The 25286-nt window shown below is 36.7% G+C and overlaps 2 protein-coding genes and 1 long non-coding RNA gene across 3 annotated transcripts; 1 reads left to right on the forward strand and 2 right to left on the reverse strand.

The window, feature by feature from the left end:
* Positions 1–23: 23 nt before the first annotated feature.
* Positions 24–1301, reverse strand: LOC141846186 (homeobox-leucine zipper protein HOX3-like). The gene is made up of 4 exons (XM_074734188.1): positions 1188–1301; positions 894–1111; positions 700–779; positions 24–321 (listed from the first exon to the last, which is right to left on the reverse strand). The coding sequence occupies exons 1-4, from the start codon at positions 1252–1254 to the stop codon at positions 24–26; spliced, it is 663 nt and encodes a 220-aa protein (XP_074590289.1). The 5' UTR covers positions 1255–1301.
* An 8091-nt stretch (positions 1302–9392) lies between these two features.
* Positions 9393–10610, forward strand: LOC141843409 (uncharacterized). The gene is made up of 5 exons (XM_074731483.1): positions 9393–9625; positions 9713–9800; positions 9926–10005; positions 10088–10144; positions 10319–10610. The coding sequence occupies exons 1-5, from the start codon at positions 9512–9514 to the stop codon at positions 10478–10480; spliced, it is 501 nt and encodes a 166-aa protein (XP_074587584.1). The 5' UTR covers positions 9393–9511; the 3' UTR covers positions 10481–10610.
* Positions 10611–12275: 1665 nt separating this feature from the next.
* LOC141845180 (uncharacterized) lies at positions 12276–16607 on the reverse strand. The gene is made up of 5 exons (XR_012603228.1): positions 14790–16607; positions 14596–14682; positions 14450–14517; positions 14016–14074; positions 12276–12675 (listed from the first exon to the last, which is right to left on the reverse strand). It is a non-coding gene; the product is annotated as an uncharacterized LOC141845180 (long non-coding RNA).
* Between the last annotated feature and the right edge of the window lie 8679 nt (positions 16608–25286).

The raw sequence follows: 25286 nt of genomic DNA on the forward strand, positions 1-25286 counted from the left end.
CATCGACTGCAGGACCTCGCACTTCAGCAAGCAGCAGGGCGCCGGAAGGGCGAGGCAGAGGCCGGCGCCACCGCCGCCGCCACCCTGGTGACTGCGCCGGCACCCGGCGCGGCAGCGGTCACCCTCTCGCAGCGCGGGCACATGGTCAAGGACGACGCCGGCAGCGGCTGGCGAGTGTGCGGGGAGAGCACGGTGGGCGGCGCCACCCGCATCGCGCGCAGCTCCTCCACCTCCCGCTGCAGCCGCCGGTTCTCCTCCGTCAGCGACCCGAAGCAGCGTTTCAGGTACTCGCACTCCATCTCCGTCTGCTTCAGCTTCGTCCTGATCCATAATCCATTACATTAATTCACAGCGACCAAATCGCACGTCCTGATTCATTAACAACTTGAAGATTAATTAATAAAGACAAGTACTTTTTATTTCTACTTGTTATATTTTCCATCCACAGAACTACTGGTCAGCATCGATAGTACACGGTTCAGTCTATCGTAAGCTAAGCATTGTATGCCCCTTAAAATACAACAAGCCATGTTACTGAAAACAGTACCCGTCCATCTCAAGTTCTCCATTTCTAATAAATGTTATTGTCATTAACTAGCAAACGGTCAAAGCTGAGGAGGAAAATTTTAAAAGCATTAACTAAAATGAAGACAAAAGAAATTAAATAAGATGAGTTCATCTTCATTATCATCGACTCACCTGGCTCTGCGATTCTGAAACCACACCTCCACCTGGCGAGGCCTCAGCTTCAGCTTCAATGCCAACGCTTCCTTCTGCTTCTGCCGTTTCATTCAATTCATTAATTAAGGCATTTTGTTTCCAAGTAATTGCAAATTAACTCATTTATTACACAGTCGGAGTTGATTAATTAAGCTATTAATTATTGTGCTTACTGGGTTCAAGGTGTGATGCTGCCGGAAGCTTTCTTCCAGGAGCCTCGACTGGTCCTTGGAGAGCCGGAGCTTCTTTGGCCGGGGAGTGCCGCCTTCCTCTTCCTCCTCCTCTTCGATGCTTCCCATGGGGTACTCCTCCTCTCCGCCGTAAGCTGGTTGGTTCATGTCCAAATCTCTCCAGTTGCCTCCTCCGCCGCCGCCTCCTCCATCACCTCTTTCTGTGTTGCAAGTCAAAATTTGACGAATAAATTAAGAGATTAAATAACATGATCCATGCAGGGTACAAGAACAAACCAGAGGTGAAACCAGGGACTCCGATGGTGAGCTCTAACTGAGAAGGGCTCCTCCCCAACTCCCCCATGAGCAGGGAGCGATCAACAACTAAAAGGGAAGAATAATAAGAACAAGCAAAAGAAGAGGTAAAAGAGAGCAGGCTTTAAGGTGAGATATAAATAACGGGCAAAGGGGAAATCAAGAGGCAGGAAGGAATAATAAATTACGGAGAGAGCGAGGGGCAGAAGGCGAATAGGAGGAAGGTGGTGTGGGACCCGAAGAGGTAAGTCGGAGACTAACTAGTTTGACTCGAATAGTCACGTCAAAAGAGAGGGATGGACGGAACCGGATGACCGACACGTGTCAGAAGGGATCCAGGAGTACAGCCGACAGGTCTCCTTGTCTGGGGTTAACGAGTCGGCTTGTCGGCTTCAAGGTCGTCTGCCGTAATCATTGGATTTAGGGAGATTTATTATATACTGATGGAGAAAATAACTCATTTTTTTTACTTATTATTATTTGTTCTCTTCTTCACTATTTCTTTTTTATTTTATTTTTTCTCGCTCAGTTGCTTATCTTCGATTCGTCCTTCAGTCAAAACCTATTTGATTCCGCATTAATGTAGCTTAATTAATTAATTAATTTTTAAAATTCATGACTCGTTCTTATAACATCATTATATGCTGACTAGTTGCTATATATAAAAAGAAAATAAATTGGACAATTAACAAATAAAAATAATATAAATAACCGTTAATCTTTAACACCATTAGCATCTAAAAAATACATACGTGAAATTTAGTGAAATATATTTTAACACATCTATATGAAAATTTCCTTAAATATTAATTTCACATATGTAGAATTAGCAATATTTGTCGCCCAAATCACATAATTTTTTTTATTTATATTTTTGAGAATCTGCATGCAATATAACGTGTGTGGTCGATATCAAGTCATAAATACATATGGCGTGCGAATTTTCATTGGATAGCAGATAGATCTTGTATTTATATATATATATATATATATATATATCTGATGCATGCAGCGGTCAAACAAGTCTTAAATTCTCCTTGTTGGACCTGCAAAAGCAAATCCTTCTCGGTTTGTGCCCTTAATTTGTAGTTCTTTCTGTTTAACATTTGATGGACAGCTCAGTGACTCCAATGAATGCTGCAACAAATAGACTGGTAACTACGGTGGATTCCCTTTGCCTCTGCTCGCGTTGTTTGTTTTCTTTTGCTGCTTAATTGTTTATGTCTTCTGATATTATTTCTTCATTGTTCGGGATTCATTGCTTGATCCTGTTAACAGTGAAAATTTGAGGTGACTATAATATACAGTCGTCAAACAAATATACATCCACAGTGAATATTTTAAATTTTTATAGATATAAGAAAATAGTGTGTATATATATATATACAGAGAATATATATTTTGAAGTAAAAAAAATAGAATTTTGAAAAGGAAATATGTGAACACGGACATTGAGAGAGAGAGAGAGACTCGTGTGTATATATATTACCTCCTATCACTTTCACTAACGCAACTTTATCTTCTTTCTTAAATTTAGAGCTCAATCAGCCGAGGAGGAAAGGCTCACCCATTGCCTGGTGGTCCATAACGTTTTATGACCTCATCATGATGGTATTTCATTAATAAATAAATAAACAGAAGCACTAAACAAAAGAAAAAAAAGATGGCTAGCTGTGTTGGCCTACGAATGAATTATTGCGTCAGTGGGAACAGGAAGCAGCATTGAGATTCCGGAGGAGCTAGGTGGCATTGGGACTCGCAAATGTTTTGTCGTTTCAAGTACGCATCAAATCATCAGTGCTTGCTTGCTTGTGCTAGCTGCTCGTTGGGTTGGATCGATCCATATTGACCACTGGACTGATTGTTGACCTCGTTCGCTAGCTAGCTTGTGCATGGTTTGTCCCAGCTCCAAATTAGATCGTGCTTAATTTAATGCCGTCGTGTCACATCGAGTCGGTGCGGGCTCTACTCGACTCGACAAAGCCATCGGTGGGTGTTTAATTTCTCGAGTGCAATCAAAGATCATTTCGCTGTTTATTGACGGATTGATCGATGCGCGGCGCATGCATGCGCCTTGAACGTTCTTGGTCAATTGACACTGAGTGGGAATTAAATTTTAGCTTACTTCCATATATATAAAAGTTTAAATAAATTTATAAAAATTAGAAGTAGTGATTTCTAAAAGGACAATTGCACTAGTGCATTATGTATCTAAATAATGAATAAAATTGCGAAGGGAAAGATGTATGCTAGCTGATGATGGTGCATGATGATTTGGGACTGATGACTTGTGAGGCAAGGGAAGAGAATTACAATGGACGGAAATGTGCCTCCTACCATGCCTCGGTCACTTTGCAGCGTCGCCGGAGAGCACGCCGGTCCCACTGGCTGCACTGGTGGGGCACATCTCGGCCCCACCCACGGCACGAGGGGACCATCCCCTGCTCCACAGAAACTTCTACTGATCCACATCTTCCATCTTTTTTTCGTATCTTTCTCTCGATCTTTCTTTTTATTTTTTTGCTTCTCTTTCGATCATTGCACCTCCATCCTCTGTTTTTTTTTACTTCGACACTTAAGATGTTAAGTAGATTTCTGAATAATAAAATAGTAAAATTAAAAACTATTAAGAAAAGCTTTTAAAAATATATTTAAAATGATATGAACATATATATGTAAATGATCAATAAATATCTTAATTAAATAATATAAAGCTATAATAAATACGCCTATTAATTAATTGAGGAAGAAGAAGACTCAAACTGATTTAATTAGTAATGATAATAGAAAATTTTATATAATCAACCTTAAGATAAAAACTTAATTATTATTTATTGTACTTTAACACTTGACCTTTATATTCACTCCATTCTTATACACCATCAATTCAGAAATTATTACAACTCGATTAAATTTTTTTGAATAATAAAATATTAAAATGATACTACAATATTATGATAATTGATACTCATAGAAATGATCCCTAAACACCGTAGCAAATGACTCTTAAACACATCAACAAACCTAATTAAGTACACATGACCTCTAGCTACATTGGCACGTAGGTAAAGGCACTCAATGGTCCGGGTACCAAGACTTGGTAGTTTGGCACCTAGAGTACCCTCTAACTCCTTGAGTTAAGCAACCAAGTAGTTTGGACACCTTAGCTCTGTTGCAGAAGCATTTGGCATCTTGAGTGCCTGTCCATTAACTTGAATGACTCAATCGTTCAAGTTCCCATGTAGATTTGATCATCCAAATCCCCTATCTTAAGTCGATCCGTAGAGTTACGATGTGGTATTGGAGGCTCCTCCACGTACTAATTCGTGGCAATTAATAACGGACACCATAGTGGTAGGACAGTTACACCAGCATGGGTCGCCATTGTTGGGACTGGTAATGACCCCGAAGGGGATGAATAGTGATTTATTTCATTTGTTGTTCGTTGTACTCATTTATAAAATGTTAACGTGCAATGGAAATAAACATAAGAAAAAAACAATACAAGCACAACAAATCATTTTCACATAGTTCGAAACCTCCTTGTATGACCATTATATTTTTTCCTTCTTAAACACTTTCTAAAAGTGGAGAAACCTCTTACAAACTTATTTTTTTACAAGCAACATAAGCATATATAAAGATGAAGATGAAAAATTAAATACAATGTAAACAATAATATATATCTTTGCTTTATTCATTGTTTAGTTGTTTTGAATTGCTTCTTGAAGGTTTGGAATGCAACAATATTTTTCCTTCAAAAATCTCAAGATCATTGGCATATAAAATTCTCTATGAAATCCTCTTTTATAAGATTATTGTATGACTGAAAATTACCTAATAGTCAACTGCGTATCACTCTCAGTCGATTGTTTTATTGTTGTAATCGATCTCTAGTCAAGGTTGACCAAGCTCGATTGACTAAGTTTGAATTGAGTTTCTATATTTAATTAATATTTTAATTGATGAGGGCATAAGTGGAGAATACCAAGTGTGTCAAAGTTGACTAGACACTTGAAAGTCAGAAGTCCAATAGGAAGTTGGAATAAGTGGAGAAGTCCAAGTGGATCATGGTTGACTAGACATTTGACAATTGAAAGTTTAATAGGAAGTTGGCAAAGGTGAAATCCAAGTGAGTCTTGGAAGATCGGACACTTGACATAAGACATGAAGTTCAAGTGGGTCATGGAGGACCAGACACCTGGTATGAGATATGAAGACTAATTGTATAAAAATTGATCGGATATTTAGTAATTAGGAAAGTCTTAACAAGTCATGAAGGACCGAATGTTAGGCACGAGAAGTAAAGTCCTGACAAGCCATGGAGAAATGAATATTAGGCACGAGAAAGGAAGTTTAAACAGGTCAAGAAATACTGGATATTTGACAATGATAAAATCCCAACAGATAAAATTGATTGGATGCTAGACAATGATAAAGCTTTGACAAATCAAGGTTGACCGTATACTGAGCAAAGGGAGTCCTGATAGGTTGAGGTCAACTGGATATCTAATAAGGTCAAAATTCAACTTTAGTAAAATTAAAATAGAGATATTAGTCGATTGATATGATATACCAACCTCTTGTTGGAACCGTTGACGTCACTAGAGGGGGTGAATAATGATTCTCCATTTCGCATTAGGAAGGAGGAGCTAAGGCGTACCTTGGCTTAGCCCCTCTGACACTCAAGTCAGATCTGAAGAAAAAAATTGAAGAAAAAAGTAAAAGAGTAAAAATAGTGAGATCTAATAATGAATCACATATCCTTTCATGATGATATATACAATTATCTTATATAGGGAAAGAGAGCACACACAAGGTTCTTAACAAACACATCTCCATAATCAGCACGCCTCTTTCTTGACTCAACATCATAATTGTTAGTGTAGAAAGCATCATAATCGAACCTGAATTTTATTGTTGGCAAAGGTTTAAAAATAAGCTATCTTGTAGGCTGGTTGGTCTTTATGGACAAGACAGACTCAATGAGTCAACAAGGACCAAAGATCGAGTCAAGGAAAGTCCTAGGGTGTCGAGTGATTTGACGTCAAGTAGAGAAAGCTCAAATAAGTCAGTTGGACTTGATATTTGATACAAAGTAAGCTCCTGGAGTAGAAGGTTCTTTTGAAAAGAAGAATAAGTAAGAATGAGTCCTCATTATGGGACAACCTTGGACGATGATCCGATTAAAAATTCTACATAGATTTTAAAGTCGAGATCAGATAGAGTGATAACTATCACAACTTAATTGTAATATATTACTTGTATTGTGCTAACTAGGTGTTGTAGGGTTCGAGCGACTGAATCGGAGTTATCGATCGATTGAACTAGAGTTACCGATCGACTGAACAGTTCAGGTTCTATCGTGTTGATGTAGTGGTTGTTGTGGACAAGATAAATTACAGAAGACTAACGTGACAAAGGATAACTCTTGGCATGCTGATGTGGAGGTTTAAGTGGTAAATGATAAGGCCTATGAGGCTCACATGGTCAAGTATCGACGTCAAGATGTTAATGTTGTAGATGGTCAATGGCAAAATGCAAGGTCGATCGATCAAACCTATACACCAGTCGACCAATAGACCATATATGGATCCGATTATCAAAGGAATCGAGCAACCGATTAGGTAGATCAGTTGACCAATCTATTCCTATAAAAGTAGCTCAACCAGAAGGCCTTCAACATCAACTCACAACTTCTCAAGTCTTCGTTTGTGCTCAAAAGCAAGCTTCTGCACCATTGTGCGACTTTGACAACTACGCCCTACTTGGGATTTTCGCTTGTCGATATTTCTAAGTTTTGGGGTGGTAAGCTTGTTGACACACCCTTAGTTTTGTAAAAAGGTTTCTCTGCCTCTGAAGTCTTCGGAAAGGATAAAGTTAGTGGTTGCTCACTTGAAGTAATCCACGATCAGATTATAGACCTGGAATAACAATCAAAGGTTGTGAACCAAATAAAAATAAAAATGTACTTGTGTGATTAGTTTTTCTACTGTGCTTATTTTTAAGTTTAAAAAGAAAAGAAAGTTTTAAAATGAATTTTTACACGTGATATTCACTTCCCCTTTAGTATTTTTGCAATTTTGTAATAATCAACGCGCCTCCTTCTTGACTCGACATCATTATGCCTTTGCAACCAGCGCACCCTTTTCATTAATTGTCTCTATTATTGATGGTGGTTCCCATTTTCTACCACTGCCTTTTTGACAGGGATGGATCCGAGAATTAGAGTTTGAGATGGGCTTGAACATCATTAATGTTCAAATTTGAGATCGAGGACACATGAACCACCAAGGTGGGCTATCTTCGAGGTTCATGGGTTCCAATTGATCTGGGAATGGAGGATCTCTAGGGATCTCTGCAAAATTCAACAAGAGTTAGAATGAAGGCTAAGGCGGACTTTGGCACGATACTCTGACGCTCAAGTTAGATTTTTTACGTTAGAAAGGAAGAGAAGATTAGAAAGTAAAAGTTTCGATTTCTTGTGTGCATACCTAAGGGAGTGGACTTTTCTTTATACTTTTTTAAAGGAGAGAGGCAAGACCCCCACGTTCTTCTATCCACGTCCCCAATCACCCACGTTTAGGTTGAGGGGATGCCACATGGGCCTACGTTCCCCTGCTTCTTCCGCAACTTACGTCCAAATGCCTCATGGTCCCATGTTCTCTGCATCCTTCACTAGCCACATCATCCACACTTAAGTACATGTAGTGGGAGTACTTGGGATGCTTGGAACTGAGTTGAGAGTTTGAGGGATTAGGAGAAATCACGTCGAAGGGTCGAGGCGACCGAGTGCTGAGGGGTCGAATGCCAAGGAGTCGATCATCAAGGAGTCATACTTATACTCCTGAGTGGATCGATTAACACTCAAGTTTGCCTTGATTTGACTTGGGCCCCCATCTGGATTGAGTGTGGCTTGATTCAATTTGTCCTCATCTCCTATTTGGACCAAATGTGGTCGAGTCTTACCTTTGACTCCCAGTTCAGCTTGACTTTTAACTTGACCTTGCCATGTGGAGGCCGATTACCCACCGCATCAGTCAAATTTAGTATCCTCCCTAGGGATCTAGAAAAATGAGTGTTTACACCCACGCAATGCAGTACACCTCCTGTGGCATGTTCAACCATCGCGATGCAACTCAAACATGGATGCCCAAACATGAATTCATCTCTGCTTTAAAGTAATTGGCGCTTCCTCCATCTTATAACTGAAATAAACTTCATTGGAGAATGGACTCGGGAGGATCAATATGACTTAATTTGAGTTTGCCCCGAGTTAAATAATCTTGAATCAAGTTCTGACTTGACTCGGTTTGACTAGGATTCACCTTGACCAAGTTCTGTACATGCCATGTGATGCTCGTAGTTTCCTCTGCATCAATATCATTTAAGAGTTTAAAAAAATTTATGATAAAAAATTAATAAAATTAATTATAAAAAATGATGGCCTTAATTGTATATTATTGTTATTAGATTCTATTATATGAAATATATTGTCTACATTGACTACATAATATACTACTCTCTTATATTCATTTATATTTTCTACTAACATTTTTTAGTTTTTAACCATCAAATTATTTTTGTTCAAAACTTGTGCACAGTTATTAAGTAGCTGCGATAGTGGCCGATTTGACAAATATAAGAGATTTGTACATTCGTCTATACGACTATGTGCCAAAGATATTCATATAATAAACATATTTCACAAGTTAAACAGATCCAATAAACAATAAAATATTACTCATTTTTCAATTCAAAAGTCAAAGATTTCTTTTTTTCCCCTTAATTTCCTTCAACAAATAATGCATCGCAAGCATCATCGATATGAAGGTAATTTGATCCTCCTGTGTTGTGATCAATTGTAAAAATTCCTTATAAATGATCGTAAGATCTACTGACAGCATATCTACTTCATATTTTCTCTTTTAATTAGTTGCTTAATTATTTACTCCGGTCGACCGACTATTTGACTAATAATTTCTAAAATAATCTAAAATATCGTCCAGCTGTCATTTCGGCCGATGTGTAACAAGTTGCGTGTAGATGGGAGCTGGGAACATTCTGGAAAACGGCTTCGTAAACCGGTACTGCTCGCGAATGATATCGCTGCATAAAAATATATATCTCTGAGACACTCAATCTCATCCACACGTCGCCACCGCGACGAGAAGCTTCCAGAATCGCGGCGCGAAAGTGTCTCCGCTTCAGATATTTCCCCCCTTTGCCTTCTCTTCTATAAGGAGCAACGGAGCGGAGACCGTCGTAAACCTAACCGACTTCGATTTGCGGTGGCCGCGAGCACGATGGAGTCTTTGAATAGGCCGCGCAGGCGATCGGTTTCGTACTACGATGTGCTCGGCGTCGTTCGGGATGCCTCATTATTGGAGATCCGCAACGCCTACCGGAGACTCGCTTTGGTAAAATTTTTTGACTCCCGTTTGTTATGATTACTTATGCATTGATAGGGGTTAGTTTTGGATTAATCGTTTTGTTGTTTGTGTTAGAGGTGGCATCCGGATAGGAGAAGGGGGGAGCCGGAGATGGTGGATGAGGCCAAGCAAAGGTTCCAACAGATCCAAGAGGCTTATCAAGGTAGTAATTTGCATGTGCCTTTCTGTTTTTAATCAAGAATTTTCTCTCTGTGATTGTGAACCTATAAGACGTTTTAAAAAATTCAATATTTTCCCCTTTGGTTCTGATGGAATGGTATGGAACAGTGTTATCCGATGCAAAGAGGAGGAGATTGTACGATTCCGGACTCTGCGGTCCTATCGAAGACGACGAGGAAGCAGTCGAGGTAAGTTGGATGAAAATTGTGATTGGATTTGCGTGACTATTCCCCAAAACACCAAGTTTAATTATATGCTTCGTTCTTGAAGGGCTTTCATGATTTCGTTCAAGAAATGATGTCGCTTATGGCTAGCGTGAGGAAGGAGGTACCTTTTTTTATATTGTTCATGCAATTCAATTTGTGTGATTGCACTTGTAAAATTTGTTCCTTCGCATCTGTTTTGTTATGATTTATTGTTCTCATCAGCTCCATGACCTGTCTGTTACCTTCTGGTGTTGTCAATTACTTACTTGATTCTGATATTAAATCAATCTTTCAGGAGAAGCAGTATAGCCTAAGGGAACTACAGCAGATGCTGTTTGAGATGGCACAAGATTTCAACTCCCCTGCTCGCTGGTCTTCTGACAGGGGTGGTTCGTTGCAGACATCCAAGTGCTTTGCAGATGATTTGGGAAACGGCACGAAGAAAAGAACTCGCTGACGCTTCACTGGCAAGGACCTATTTAGAAGCTCAAGCACTAGTTGTAACTGAGACCTGGAGTTTTCGGAACCAATAATCTATTGGCGTCGCATGTAAATATGGATGAAATGACTAGTTCTGTTTTTTTTTTTTTTTTTTTTTGAAGTTGCCATCTGATAATCAACCTTTCCGACCGATCAATTCTCAGATGATCAGTTTGATAAGACTAAATAAAAAAAACATTCGCATCAGCCGGTCCAACCTTATTAGATCAATTCTAGAAGAATTCAAAATCTTCGATATAAAAAATTTTGATTTTTAATTTTAATCTTCAAATCAAAATGCGATTTATGATTTAGTTAAACAATTAAAAATAAAATTAGATGAAAAAAATTATATTAAAATTTAAATTATTTTTTATTTTTTAATAATAATAATTTTTATTTAATATTAATATTATTATATTTTAGTAGATGAAATATATATATATATAATTATTTTTATTATATATATAATTTTATTATTGAATAAATTATATATTTTGATATATTAGTTTTATTATATTAGTTAAATAATTTTTATAAATTTAATTTTAAATAAATAAAAAAATTAAATGAGATTAATAAATTTAATGAGTCAAAAAAGGAAATGATTCAACAATTTTTAAAAATGATTTTTATAAAAAAATTTATATTTAAAAATTTTGAAGTAAATAAATTAATTTATATTAAATCGTATTATTAATATTATTAAATAAAAAATTATTATTAAAAAATTTTAAAAAATATTTAATAGTATTTTATTAAATAAATACAAATATGAATTAGTAATCGATGATTAAATCACTAATTCATTAATTTATTTGGAGTCTAATTGTTAATTAATCAATCTAATCTAGAGACAAGTCGATGGATAATCGATATGTTGATTCGATTTAGGATTCGAGTCGGGTCTTACCCACGATTAAGTATAATTTTGATCATTAAAATGATTTAATTGGTAGAGTTGGTTTGTCGTTGGTTGGTCTAATCTGTCGCATTAAGTAACTTTAAATTAGAATTTAGGTTAATATTAAAATAATTTTTTATATTTTTCAGAAATCATATTGGAGATCATAGATAATTATAAATATATCACTTATGCTTTTCACTAATCAAGTTTTAAAATTAATTTTTAATTATAATCTAATTGAATAATAAGATAATTATATATTTTTTAACAATAAAACATGGTCAAATACATCATTTTTTTCTTTTATTTAAGGCATTTACTTTTGAAAAGAAGAGTCTCAATAAGACATTAATTAAAATAGAGGTCTTAGCCGGTCAATAATCAATTTTTTGAAAGGCAGTTCCGCTTGTTTCTTTTTATACAATAATCTACATATGAGACCACCAATTAACCATTAAGTTCAACAATCTTTACAAAATAAAATAGCCGTTTTATCGATGTTTAATAAAGAAAATCTAATCATATCACAAAATCCTCTTTTTATTCATTTCAAAATATTTAAATTAGAATAATATTATTTCAGGCTTTAATTATTTTTATGAAATTTCTCGTCTTACATCAAAACTCCACCTTGACTTTTATTTTTGTTATCCATTTATCCCTGTTTAAGTTGACTTTTATATTAATAATGCTTATGCTTAGATATTTTGACAATACTAAAATTATAGGATCATTTAGAAAAATTATATTTTTTTAGTAATTAAGGTATTTACGATCCGATTAATTCCCTAAAAGTGATCTATTCAATGATTACTGAAAATCTAAGTTTAATTAATAGGGAGCATTTAGAGTTATCGTAAATGTTACGCCCCGGGAGACGGCTTTCCGAGAAATTTCGGCAGCATCTCCCCTGTAACAATGGACTTTCCCTGTATACATACACATAATAAGGCCCACACGGCCAATCCATAACAGGCTATGGATTTATATATATAACAGAAATAAATGTGACCCACACGGTCACTAACACATCCTACTGTAATATCACATCCACGCATGTGTATATATATATCAAATCCGAACAAGAATTCGGTAAACAACACGAAATGGAAATCAGAAATATATCGAACAGCGGAGAACTAAGTACTCAAGTGGAAAACTCATCGAGAAATCCCATAAGTTCGAATACATGTATGCGGAATAGTAAATAAACCAAAAACTCAATAGTTCGGGACTAGCAGAGCAGCTCTCCAGACGGCATCAACCTGAAATACAATACAGGTAAACGGGGTGAGTTCCAAAAGAAACTCAGCGGGTATCTAGCAGATATGTGTATAAAGCTATCAGCAGTAATAACATGCTGTACAGTCTACTGGAAGGTAAATAAGGTAGAAAACTGAACAACAGTAGATCTGTACATACCAGAGTCCGATAAACAATAGTAAGGTGAAAGGTAATCCCCAAACCAACATATAGGTATCCTGTGCATGCATGTCATCCAAGTGCATCAAACAAGTGCAACAATCACAAACAAATGCAATAGTGCAGTATGCACATGATGCAATGCATGTCCTGGTCACCCCTGACGCCAGTCAGACCGGTCACCACTCTAGCGGCGAGGTCGCGTGGGAATCTAACCCGTCAGATCACTCATCCACAGTGGTGGAGTCGCGTGGGTAGGGCTGTGACCTCTGTGCACTCTGTCGTCACTGCTCCTGCGTGACCGAGTGGACAGGATGTCCTCAAGGTGTACACCTATCCTGGTACCCAAATCATAAGTGGGCGAGCAAGCTCTCATCTCCTGGTCACAATGACAGAGGAGGGATCCCTGTATGCTACCACGCTACGAAACCACTATCCTGGGTGGCCTAGCGGAAGCTCCTGTCAGGGCAAGTATGCACCAATCTAAAGGTTTCCACTAACCCATGAGTGGATTGTGTGTGTAAATCATACACAAGCGACGGACTTACACCTGTGCTGCTATAATAGGAGCGACTCGACTAGAATAGGAACAGAACGCCAATAATCGCTAGGCATGCAATTACACACACCCTTTGATTGGTAGCCCGCATGTAACTGACGCCGGACTCAACAACAATGGAATCCCGCACGTCGGTTATGCAATATATGCAAGCATGATGTATGACACTAGTCCATGCAGCATATATCCAAATGCATATCCATCAGTATGATCCATGCACCACCTATCCATCTACAAGTCCATGTCATATGCTCCCATAATCAGAATGATATAAGGTATCACGTCTAGTATAAACACCGATACAGAGCAAGATAAATCCAACTAAAGCATATGGACAAGTATCAGGTGGTATCAAAAATCCATAGGTATCAGATATCTAAACATGGCAAAGGTACCAGATATCTAAACATGGCAAAAGTATCAGATATCTAAACATGGTAAAGGTATCAGATGATATCCAGAGGAAGAAATAACTGATAACCAAAATGTAAGCATGTGTAACTGATAAAAAGTCAGATCCAAGCAGCATGTATAGTCCAAATGAGCAGAAACATAATTACTGGAATCTAGCAATTTACACATATCTGTAAGCCCTATCTATAGAAGACAAGTCAAGGTACCCGCCTTCAGATTGGTCGTATGAAATCTCAGAGAAATCCAAATACCCGCAACCAATCAATGTCCTGTAAACAGAATAAACAACATTTACTAAAAATCTCATGGTCCTAGTCAAACTTCAGGTTAATTACTCTAATCAAAATTAACCTAACCCAAAATCCCTATAGAATCCATCCAACCAATCAAAACCAACTCATAAACCCAAACAGATCAATAATTTTGTAGGTTTTATTACATAGATCCAACATAGATCAATCTATAAGTCCCATAGATCCATATCATCAAGAATATCCTACAATACCATGATTAGAGTCATAACTGAACCCAAATCAGAATCTCATCTCCAGCCAACCGGTCAACAACCACGAATTCTCCATGTCCACAATACCATGCAATAAGAGAATCAAATAACATACAAGAATCGGTTTCCAACAACTTACCTCAATCAGCAACCCTAGCCCTAGAAATCCTGTCCGATTCCTCAGCCAAATAGATCTTCGGTCAGTTCCTTTAATCACACTGAAATTAATCAAAACTACTACAACTCAACTAATCCATCATTAGAACCATCAAGAACAGAACTCACCTCGTAGGGTTAAGGCCCTAGAAATCAAGTTTCGGTTCCCACCTCACCTTGCTGCCGAAATCCCTACGACATCGGCGAGTTTACCAACTGTGGAGGAGAAAATCGATCCAAATCAAAGAAGATTTAGATTCATTTAAGCGATATACGATCAGGCAACCCTATAAAATCGAAACTCCAGCTCCAATCCTACTTACCGATCAATTTTCCTCAGTTTCTTCTCCTTCATTCGCGTCGTCGCCACCGGCCGTACCTAACGCAGCCGCAACTCCTCCTGGTCAGGATCGCCCCGAGGAAAAACCCTAGGTCACCGTCGGTGTCCAGTGCTAGCTCGCCTCTAACTTAGATCCGACGTTGGGCAGCGATCGGCGTCGGCGAAGAAGGCAGTTGCGATCGAATGGAAGAAGAGGGGTTGCGCGATCGGGATTGCGGCGGAACACGCGAAGCTGGGTTTTTATTTCTCCTCTTAACGGATCAAGATCCGAAACCCGAACCCCCTTTAGCCTTTAACCCATCTCAAATGAACCGGCCAAAATAAACCCTTTGGTCGAACCGGCCGAACCAAACCAACTTCCATTTTGGTTCACCTGGTTCAATGGTCAAACGACCTCCGTTTGGGTCCAAACAAATTTCGTTTTGTTCGTCTTCGCGAGACGAATCTTTTCATATTTATAGCAAAATTTCCGGATTCTTACATCCTCCCCCACTTATAAAAATTTGGTCCCCAAATTTTCGTTATTCCGAACAGCCTATACTAACAACAATAATTTATTTCTCACTCCACCAGGTAATTAGATTCTCACCAATAATTGCACAATTAGTTAGTGGTGGATCAACCATCATTTTCACAACTAACCAATCTGCATCTATAAAACACCCCATTTCAGGATTCCCTACTTGTGAAAAACATACATATCAACATCAAATATCGGTCTTTCACACAAATCTCTGCAATCCATGAATTCAACATCAAATGAAAACCGATTTCTTGAATTCCTTTTCCATTCCTCACCCATAACCCATTCAGAACAACAAACAATTCTGCTTCTACAGTAACCATCTTCTTTTAATTTGATTCCTCACTCCTACAATTTATTTCAACATAGCAACTCACTCTTTACATGAGAATAGAAGGACATACCGGTGGCAATTCAAACACCTCACCTCCATTATCAAGACTTCTTACTCAGCAATCAAATTCGAGACACATAGAGCATTATATAGCAACTAGAGATCAGCCTTAACTTGAACTCCTTACTAAAAAGAAATTACAACCAAAACATGGTACACCACGGATACCGTTGACACATCAATTAAAAGTTCCCTCTCTGTAGGTCCCTTCTTACCATTTCATTGCAACTTGGAGCTCATTCCCTTGCACAAGAATGAAGGAGTCAAATGTAACAATCTCACAGCTCAGACCTCCACAACAGCAACATCAATATCAATTAAGTAAACCCCACCTCCAGGTCAGTTCCATCTAAACGGAGCTAGTTACACAGGTTGTACCCCAATTAAACTAGAATAAGGGTTCTGAGATTTAAACCAGAAGGTTGTATCTACAGTTGCTGAGCTTTATTGCAATTTGAACTATGATAGGAATTTAATCAATCTTGTGTTGAGCCTTTACGATGGCAGCAGGAATAATGACAAATCGAAGCTAGCATATACTGAAGAAAGGTGGTCTTCCTGAAAGACCCGAACCAAGAAATTAAATTATCACCATATACATGCACAAAAGAGAAACCACATAGCATGCAACAGGTTGTTGCTGCCTGGTCGGCCCAACCTTTCGCCAACTACGTCCAAATATGTGTAGGGAGTTGTTGCCATCACCATGATCAGCAAGAGGAAATCAAAAATGTTGCTGAACCTTAATACTCAGTATTCCTTCAGCTACAGTGGCAATCTATGCAAGTGATCTCACATGTTTTGTTCGACTATCAACTACTAACATATTTACCCCATCATGTACCACCCAATCATTGAACTCCCTCCCTTGCAGAGAATATCCATTTCTAATATAATTTCTGTAAGGAGATTCTTAACCACACCTATATCAAGATCTTGTAAAGGAGGCAATGTTGATGACCTACTTGGTCTAACACACTCAGCACCCTTAATTGAAAAAATCAGATTCTGCATCTTGAAAGAGTATAGTAGGCTTATCCTAATCTAGCAGCTGTGAACTGTCTAAAACTCCCAATTCTGATGCCCCATTTTTTAAAAAAAAGGAATTTCTACAATGATAGTTGGGACATAAGAGATCACATCTAACAAATGTATACCTAATTCCTAAATGGAAGGAAAGCTTTAATTTCATTATCACAGAGGCCTTTGTGAATAAGGGATCACATCTAGTAGATGTATATGCACTGTCAGGACAAAGAAGTTTCCAAACACCATAAATCCTAAGCTTTACCTCCATTATCACATTGTCTGTTAGATTGACTAATTTGTCTGCATTTGCTTTAAATCTTACAAGAGCCTAATCTCAATCCTAACATTTTTAGAAGTACACCATGTATTCAATGTATGAGAAATCAAACTTCATCCTACAGAAATCCAGTTGATCCCTACTCATGCTACTCAAATGTACTTCCATCTTTACCGGTCTGATTGTACTTCAAAGTGTAACCCAATTGATACTGAAGAGAGAACAGTAGGAGGTAATTCAGTCATGGCAAGACACTTGTTACCAGCACAACATACCACCGGTCCAACCTTCCTACTTTCAAACTTTGTATACTTTGAGACTCCTACTAGAGTATCATATTCGGACTATTGCTAAATCCTAGACATGTGTTTAAGAGTCCTAGACACTAACTGTTTCTACAAAGTCATACCTAAGCTCAATATGATTTCAAGATCGAATATCATTTTTAAATTCCCAGTCCTTAGCTTGAGTAATTCAAATTCACTCCTATTCAATTGACTTCAACAGTGGTGAAATTGATGAGCTAGAACTAATGGAGTTTTGCAATCTAATAGCTGCTATGGAATGCAATTTCCTATAGATAACTTTCTGCACTCCAAGATTCAACATCTAGGATAACATCACTCATTGAATTACTGGCAGTTTATTTTCTATTCCTTTTACTTCAGTTTCAAGTGTGAGAAACTCCTCCAATTCAAGAACTCAAAGATTGTACAAAAATCAACAACCTCATAACTGTTTTAATCCCAGAAGTGTTCCAATTCCTTTCTTAATCTCAACAATAACAAGAAAAACCCAAAATGCATCCCCAAACTTCAGTTCCAAAGTTCCACCAATGAGATCAACCACAAAGGAAAACACACCAATCCTCAAACACAACCTCCATATAACACACATACTCCTTGATTATCTATACAATTAATCTCCTCACAATTAACCTTAAATGACTAGTATTTAGAATATCAAAATATCCTTATAAGTCACTATCTGTCATATCTCCAAATTAATCAACAATAGACCCCTTTGTTATTATCTATGTCGATCATTTTCCTCAACCAAACAAATCTCGCTCACAACAAGAAAATACAGATAAGAGTCTACCTGATTCACCTCAATTACTAGCACTGTATCTAAATACATCACTACTACAAGGTCTGTCCCTTTAATGGCTCAGCCATCAAAGACTCGTACATCCTCTTATGTGGCCGTCAAGGTCGTCCACGTTCCCGCGCAGGAGCATGTCCTTCGCGAGTCATATCTGTTTAAAGTTTTACCACCAATATTACAAACCGTATCAAATTTTTAAATTAAAAATTTTACCTGTTGCTGTCTGGAGATGTTCTGCCACTGCTTAGTCCCATAATCAGATCATAATATGACTCCGAAAAATCCGTAAACACCGAAACGCAAAATCACAAATCCACAAGCCGAAAAGAACGTAAAACCACGGCTCTGATACCACTAAATTGTTACGCCCCGGGAGACAGCTGTCCGATAAATTTCGGCAGCATCTCCCCTGTAACAATTGACTTTCCCTGAATACATACAGTATAACAAAGCCATAACATGGCCATATATAATAATATATACACGGCCATAATCCACACATATCCCATATATAGGTAATATTTCCTATATAATATGAAATAAATTCACTACCAATAAGTATAACATGCACCGCAATCTAGAACCGTATACGACAAATCTATACGACATAAAAACAGGTCCTGACACAATAGACTCCGAAAATATAAACAAAAGCGAAATAAGCAAATGCAACCCTACGAGGGACTAGCAGCGCGGCTCTCCAGACAGACGTCAACCTGAAAAAAATAACATCAACGGGGTGAGTTCAAAGAACTCAGTGGGTATCAAGTAGACATGTATCAATTAGCTAGCAGACAGTAATGGAAATACCGGTAGAAGAATGACAGGAATGAAAATCTGAACATATGTGTATATATACTCACCAGAACATGCTAACGATATAATCATAGGTAACATGATTCCTAACAAATCCCTACGCTCCCTGTATATACATATACAACATATGCAGAAAATCGGAAAGTAACCATATCACCAAAGACTCCCTATATCATGCACAAGTATAAAAACCTATCCTGGTCACCCCTGCTACCCATCTGATCCTTACATACCAAAGTGCGGTCGCGTGGGTCCTCAATAATAAATGCCCGTCAGATCCATCACACTCGATGTGAGGTCGCGTGGGAACTATGCCCGTCAGATCCATCACACTCGAATGGTGAGGTCGCGTGGGAACTGAATATGCCCGTCAGATCCATCACCGATAGGTGAGGTCGCGTGGGAACTAAATATGCCCGTCAGATCCATCACCGCTAGGTGAGGTCGCGTGGGAACTAAATATGCCCGTCAGATCCATCACCGCTAGGTGAGGTCGCGTGGGAACTAAATATGCCCGTCAGATCCAGCACTGGTATGTGAGGTCGTATGGGTAGGGGTATAACCGCTGTGCACTCTGACGTCATCGCTAATGCGTGACCGAATGGACAGTATGCTGGCCAGCATGTCACTATATAAATATAGTATCTAACCCTAGTACAGGTAACCACATCCAATCTATAATGCACACTACCCTAATACTAAAGTGGTATAAAGTCATATGTCTAGCATGTGCATCGGAAAATATGATGTATCACAATCAATCAGTAGTATATGGAAGGCATCACATGATATACAGTCAAATGAATATCTGGTAAGTAACTAGATCATATGTATCAAACAAAAATATGTATACACTGAAAATATAATAACACTGGGAGCTAGAAATAAATACATGTCTAAACATGACATATCTATAAATAGATAAGTCAGAAACAAGATACCCGCCTTTCGAAAGTGGTCCGTGTCCGAAAAGAACCTCCATCCAGAAATCCGATAGTAAATCAATGTCCTGTACCACGGGGCTTAAACTTAGCTATTTACATATCAAGGTGATTAGCTAAGGAACAATTTAAATCGTATCAAGTCCGATCCTAAACGTTCCTATTCATTTAATTAACTCTTAATTAAATGACAAACTCCTAATTATAATACCTATTGTAATTGCCCATAATTATGAGATTTGCCTTTAATTTAGGAATTCTCTTGATTACTTATCCTCATGTTCCAAACAATGTCTTATATTTATTCCTTTCAAAATGATGAATTACATCACTGATTAATTTTCAAGATTTTTCCTTGTTAGAAGGACTACCCAACTTTCTCTTTTCAACCAAAAGAAAACCACAATTTAGTTAAATTAAATCATGCTCAAATGGTTGAACCGTACAAACTACAAAAATGACATTAATAACTTCCAATTGGCAATATTCCACCACGCCCATTGTATCATGTGAAACCCATCACCAAAAATCTCTCAAATTGAGCTAAGGCATAAACAACACCGTACAAGTTCATACATGAGTACTAAGCATGAAGTCATTCTTTACCTTAATGATCTTTTTGATCTATCAACCCAATAGTTGGTGATTCTTAGAGGCTTGAAGATACCATTCCAAGGGAGACAAGAGAAACCAGAATAGCAGTCTTCCTCCTCAACGACGGTGGACTCCTACTCACGGCAAGGGGACAATGGCGATGGCTCTATCAGAGGACTCCGGTGTTCCTCTTTCCCACACGACGACAAAACCTCGACGGAGCAGAGCCCATGGAGGAAGGAGGTGCGGCAGCGGTGGGTTACGGCTAGGGCACAGAGGAGAGGGAGAGGGAGAAGTCGGTTCCTTCCCTGGCTGCAAGCGACGAAGTGAAGAAAGAGAGGAGAGGTCGCGGCAGGGAAGAAGAAGAAGAAAAGGAAGAGGAGCAGCGTCGGTTTCACGCGGAGAAGAAGGGGAAAACGGCAGCGGTTTCACGAGGAGAAAGAAAACCGCGCCGCACGTAAGAGGAAGAGTCGGGAGGGGGAGGGGTTAATGAATTCCTAATGGGTTAACGGGTTTTTTAAACCCGTTAACCATTAACCCTCTTCTTTTTTTTTTTCTTTTTTTTTCCCGTATTTTACAACGTATCATGCTACAGTTGATTGCCAAGCGAGAGTGGTTAACTTCTGACCTCTGGATCAACCCGCTTCGGAATTCGTTGGTATTCAGAATGATGTGTCTCTTATTTCTGCCATACAAGCCCAGAGAATGTTAGACAGTGGTTGCCAAGGTTATTTGCTGTTTCTGAAGCAAACAGAAGAGGATAGTATTTCTTGTCTTTCTGATATCCGTACCGTCCGAGAGTATTAGGATGTTTTTCCAAACGAGCTTCCTGGCTTGCCACCTCAAAGAAAGTGTTTGAAAGTATTTGAAAGTGTTTTTTCAAATGAGTTTTTCAAAGATTTTCAAACCAAGTTTTAAAATATATTTTTTTGATATGTAAAGTAAATGGTTTTCAAAAAATTATTTAGTACTCTTTCAATCAGGATCTCCTCCTTAACCTGACACGTCCTGAGGGCTCTTTATTAATCATAAAGTAACTTCCCTATGTGCCTCAAGATTTGACCCAAATTAAAATAATAATTTTAAAATAATTTTGAATATGCATTTGAAATGGTTTTAAAAGATTTTTTTAATTATTTTTAAGAATTTATAAAAATTAATTTTGAAATAGTTTTGCTCTATTAATTTGGACCTTCCCCTCAATTTGCCATTTCCTTAGATCTTCTTATTACCCACAAGGCAAGCTCCTTATATGTCTAAGAGGTTAATCCAAGTCAACAGAATAAATAACTTATGATTTTCAAAAGTAATTTTTTAAAATATAAATTTTAATTGAACTTTCAATATTCCTGACACTTCCTTAGGGCTCCTTATTGACCACAATACAATCTCCCTATATGTCTTAAGGGTTGTTCCAAGTCAAAAGAATAATTTACAAAATAATTTTTAAAGTGTTAAGTTTTTCAAAAATATTTTTAAAGTAAGTTTGTCAAGTAATTTTTAAAAGGTCTTTTAAAGATACGATCTTTTAAGAATACCGTCCCCCTCAACTCGACACCTTTTTAGGGCATCCTTGTTAACCATAAAGATTTTCTTCCTATGTCTTAGGATTCTAGACCTAGTGTTAACCTAAAGGTTCTGTATATAGCTGTGGTCAATCAATTTTTAAAGATATAGAGTTTTAAAAACTTTAGCATATAACTACACTCAACAAGCTTAAATCTCAAGTAATTATCAATTTTCAAAAATAGTTTTACAAAATAGTTTTATAGTTTTTGAAAATATTTTCCAAAATTTATGATTTAATAGTCCTTAACATCTCACCCTTTCTAAGTGCCTTAGTACATGGCATACAAGGATTTCCTTATGGATTTGTAAGATGTTTTATCAATTTTATCTTTATTAACTTAGATTAAGTTCTAATGAATGTTTGGCCTTGTATTAGATTCAAGTTTATCCGTTAGTTAGTTAAGCCCATATTTCAAAAATTAACTTCCAGGTTGTGGTGAGGCAAGAGCCTTCTTGGTTATTAGAACAACGACCACTTCCTTAGATAAAGCCTTTTAAAGAAATCATATACTTAATCAACTTTTTGAGAAACCCTGGTCTAACTAGTTTAGCATGTGGCAAGGTAGCATCAATTAAGTCGACTTAGCTAAGCAGACCAAGCATGGAATCCCTTACCCCACTTGACTACTTAGACTAAGCTTCCCTGACGTATTATCATCTCACCCCACCCTAGTACTATATTGGAGAAGTGTCAAGCAATCATTAATCCTAAACTAACCATTCTAGATTAAGCAATAAGTAAACATGATGACATGACATTTATGTGCATATAAAATAAAGCAAATGCATGTACATGGTAGATATACATATGTCAATCAATCAAGTGATATTGGATTTTAATAATGTATCAGATTCTTAATTTGAAATATTTTGTATGGACCCACGAATGTGTTAACTCACTTTGATACATTTTGAATTTTATTAAATTTGTATTTCATTAGGCAATATTTTAAGTTAGTTTCATGATTTTAAGTATTTTATTATAATTAAGTTCATGACTTTTTAATTGTGTTTGATTGAATTATTAACATGTTTTTAAATTTTTAATTTGTTTTTGAATTTTGAATTTAAATTTTTTAATTTATTTTTGAATTTTTAAAGTTAGAGATTTAATTTTAGATTTAAATTAAGTTATGTTCTATAATTAAATGGAACTTGATGATAATTAATTTTATCATTTAAATTTAAATTTTACTTGTTAAAATTTATAGGTTTATGTTTTCTTAAATTTTAGTATTTAATTTTGAGTTATTTATTAAAGTTGAATTAATAGATTTATCTTGATTATTATCAAATTTATTTTATTTTGTTGAATTATTATTAAATTTTGGATTAATTAAATTAATTAAAATTTAATTATTCAATTTATCATTATCTTGATTGTCAGTCTAATTTTTTATTTATTTGAGTTAAATATAACTTAATTATATTATCTAACTTTGAATTAGTTAAATTATTATTTAATTTAGATTTATTAATTGATTTATTCAAATTAGATGAATTTTTATTTTTGATAAGATTTAGGATTGAATTTTTTAAATTATTATTATTAAATAAACCATTAGAATTAATTGACTTTTTCAAATTTGTTAATTTTGAATTTTCTAATGTTGAATTTTTAAAATTTGTTTTTTTAAAAATTTTTAAATTAATTAAATTTGATTTTTTTTTTAAATTTAAACATTTTAAATTAGTTAATTATAAAATTTTAAATTATTTAAATTTTTAAATTTTTTAAATTTGAATTAGTTAAATTATTTAAATATTTTAAATTTAAAATATCTAAATTATTAAAAGAAAATCTAGCGTGCAAAGTCCTAGAGTATTTTACTAAAATAACGGACTTATCGGAAGCAACCCTTAACTTACATGGCTTACTTAAGCCTTACCCTGTAGGTCTATCCTATTAGGCTTACCCATGTCTAACTTCTAGTTGGACTAGTCACTTGCATTGGTAGACTTCCCACCTGTCAAATATCCGATCATCCATGACCTATTGGGCTTTCCCTTGCCTAACATCTAGTTAGGACTAGTCACTTCCATGGGTAGACTTCTCACTTGCTAAATATCCGATCACCCTTGACTTGCTTGGACTTTCCCTTGCCTAACCTCCAGTTAGAACTTCCTTACCAGCTTCACTCACTAGGACTTTTTCTAGCCTCCAACTAGGACTTCGCCTACCTTACCTCCAACTAGGACTTCTCTTACCTAATCTCCAACTAGGACTTTTTTTACCTAGCTTCCAACTAGGACTTTCCCTACCTAGCTTCAACTAGGACTTCTTTGCTAGTCATCTGGTCAAAATAACTTGACTAGACTTCACTAATTCCAAATATCAGGTCCTATTTAGATCAACCGTTAGACAAAATAATCAGACCTAGGTATATTATCAAACATCAAAACTCTGGGGACAGACTATTACTCCTTGCACCAACAAGTACAACTACTATGATGCCAAGAGGCTCTCCAACAACCATGACAAAACTTTGATCTAAAAGTTGTCAGTATATTATTTTTATACTTGAATTTATTTTAAAAGGGAATAGTAGTTTGTTACTATCTCCCTCATTCCTTGTACGCATTCTCTTCTTCTCCAAAAGTTTTTGGAGAGAAGATAATTAGTAGAGTTTTCATTAGTATATGGCTTATAGGATCGTAGGCTTTGGAGTAGCAGTCACTAGACTGTGAACCAAGTAAAACGATTTATGTTTTATGCTTTATCTTACTTTCATTTTTCTGCTATAACTTTGTTTGAGTTTTCATAAAAGAAAAGAAACAATTTTCAATGCCCCGATATTCACCCCCCCCCCCCCCCCATCTATCCTCTATTTTGGTCCTACAATTGGTATCAAAGCATGGACACTCTAAATAAGGCTTAATCACTTTTTCAAGACTTTTTTTAAATATCTTTTTCTTTTCTTTAAATAGTTTTTTAAACTCTTTTATTTCTTTATATCTCTTGCAATACCCAAGACCTCTTGGAATTCTTTATAAATTTTTCTTAAAAGAACATGTCTCAACAAGAAAGATACAGTACCACTCGACCACCTATGTTCAACGATGATGATTTTAGTTGCTGGAAAAGGAACATGGAGATCTATCTCAAGATCAAGATAGATATGTGGCTCATCATAAAGAAAGGGTTCAACCTTCCAACTGACGATTCTGGTGATCCATTGGAAATGCATAAGTTGACCTCCTACACAAAGGAAGGATGACGCTGGAGTCGT

The sequence above is a fragment of the Curcuma longa genome, chromosome 1, assembly GCF_044706935.1.
Source record: "Curcuma longa cultivar G26 ecotype Majalengka, Jawa Barat chromosome 1, ITB_CL_G26_1.1, whole genome shotgun sequence".
In the NCBI taxonomy this organism is placed as follows: Eukaryota; Viridiplantae; Streptophyta; class Magnoliopsida; order Zingiberales; family Zingiberaceae; genus Curcuma; species Curcuma longa.

Bases quoted from the DNA above. Each gene is read 5' to 3' on its own strand.
- LOC141843409 (XM_074731483.1), top strand. From the start codon at position 9,512: ATGGAGTCTTTGAATAGGCCGCGCAGGCGATCGGTTTCGTACTACGAT. The intron at 9,626-9,712 runs GTAAAATTTTTT...TGTTTGTGTTAG, and splicing joins CCTACCGGAGACTCGCTTTG to AGGTGGCATCCGGATAGGAG. The intron at 10,006-10,087 runs GTAAGTTGGATG...TCGTTCTTGAAG, and splicing joins ACGACGAGGAAGCAGTCGAG to GGCTTTCATGATTTCGTTCA.
- LOC141846186 (XM_074734188.1), bottom strand. From the start codon at position 1,254: ATGGGGGAGTTGGGGAGGAGCCCTTCTCAGTTAGAGCTCACCATCGGA. The intron at 780-893 runs GTAAGCACAATA...ATGAAACGGCAG, and splicing joins AGCATCACACCTTGAACCCA to AAGCAGAAGGAAGCGTTGGC. The intron at 322-699 runs GTGAGTCGATGA...ATTATGGATCAG, and splicing joins TTTCAGAATCGCAGAGCCAG to GACGAAGCTGAAGCAGACGG.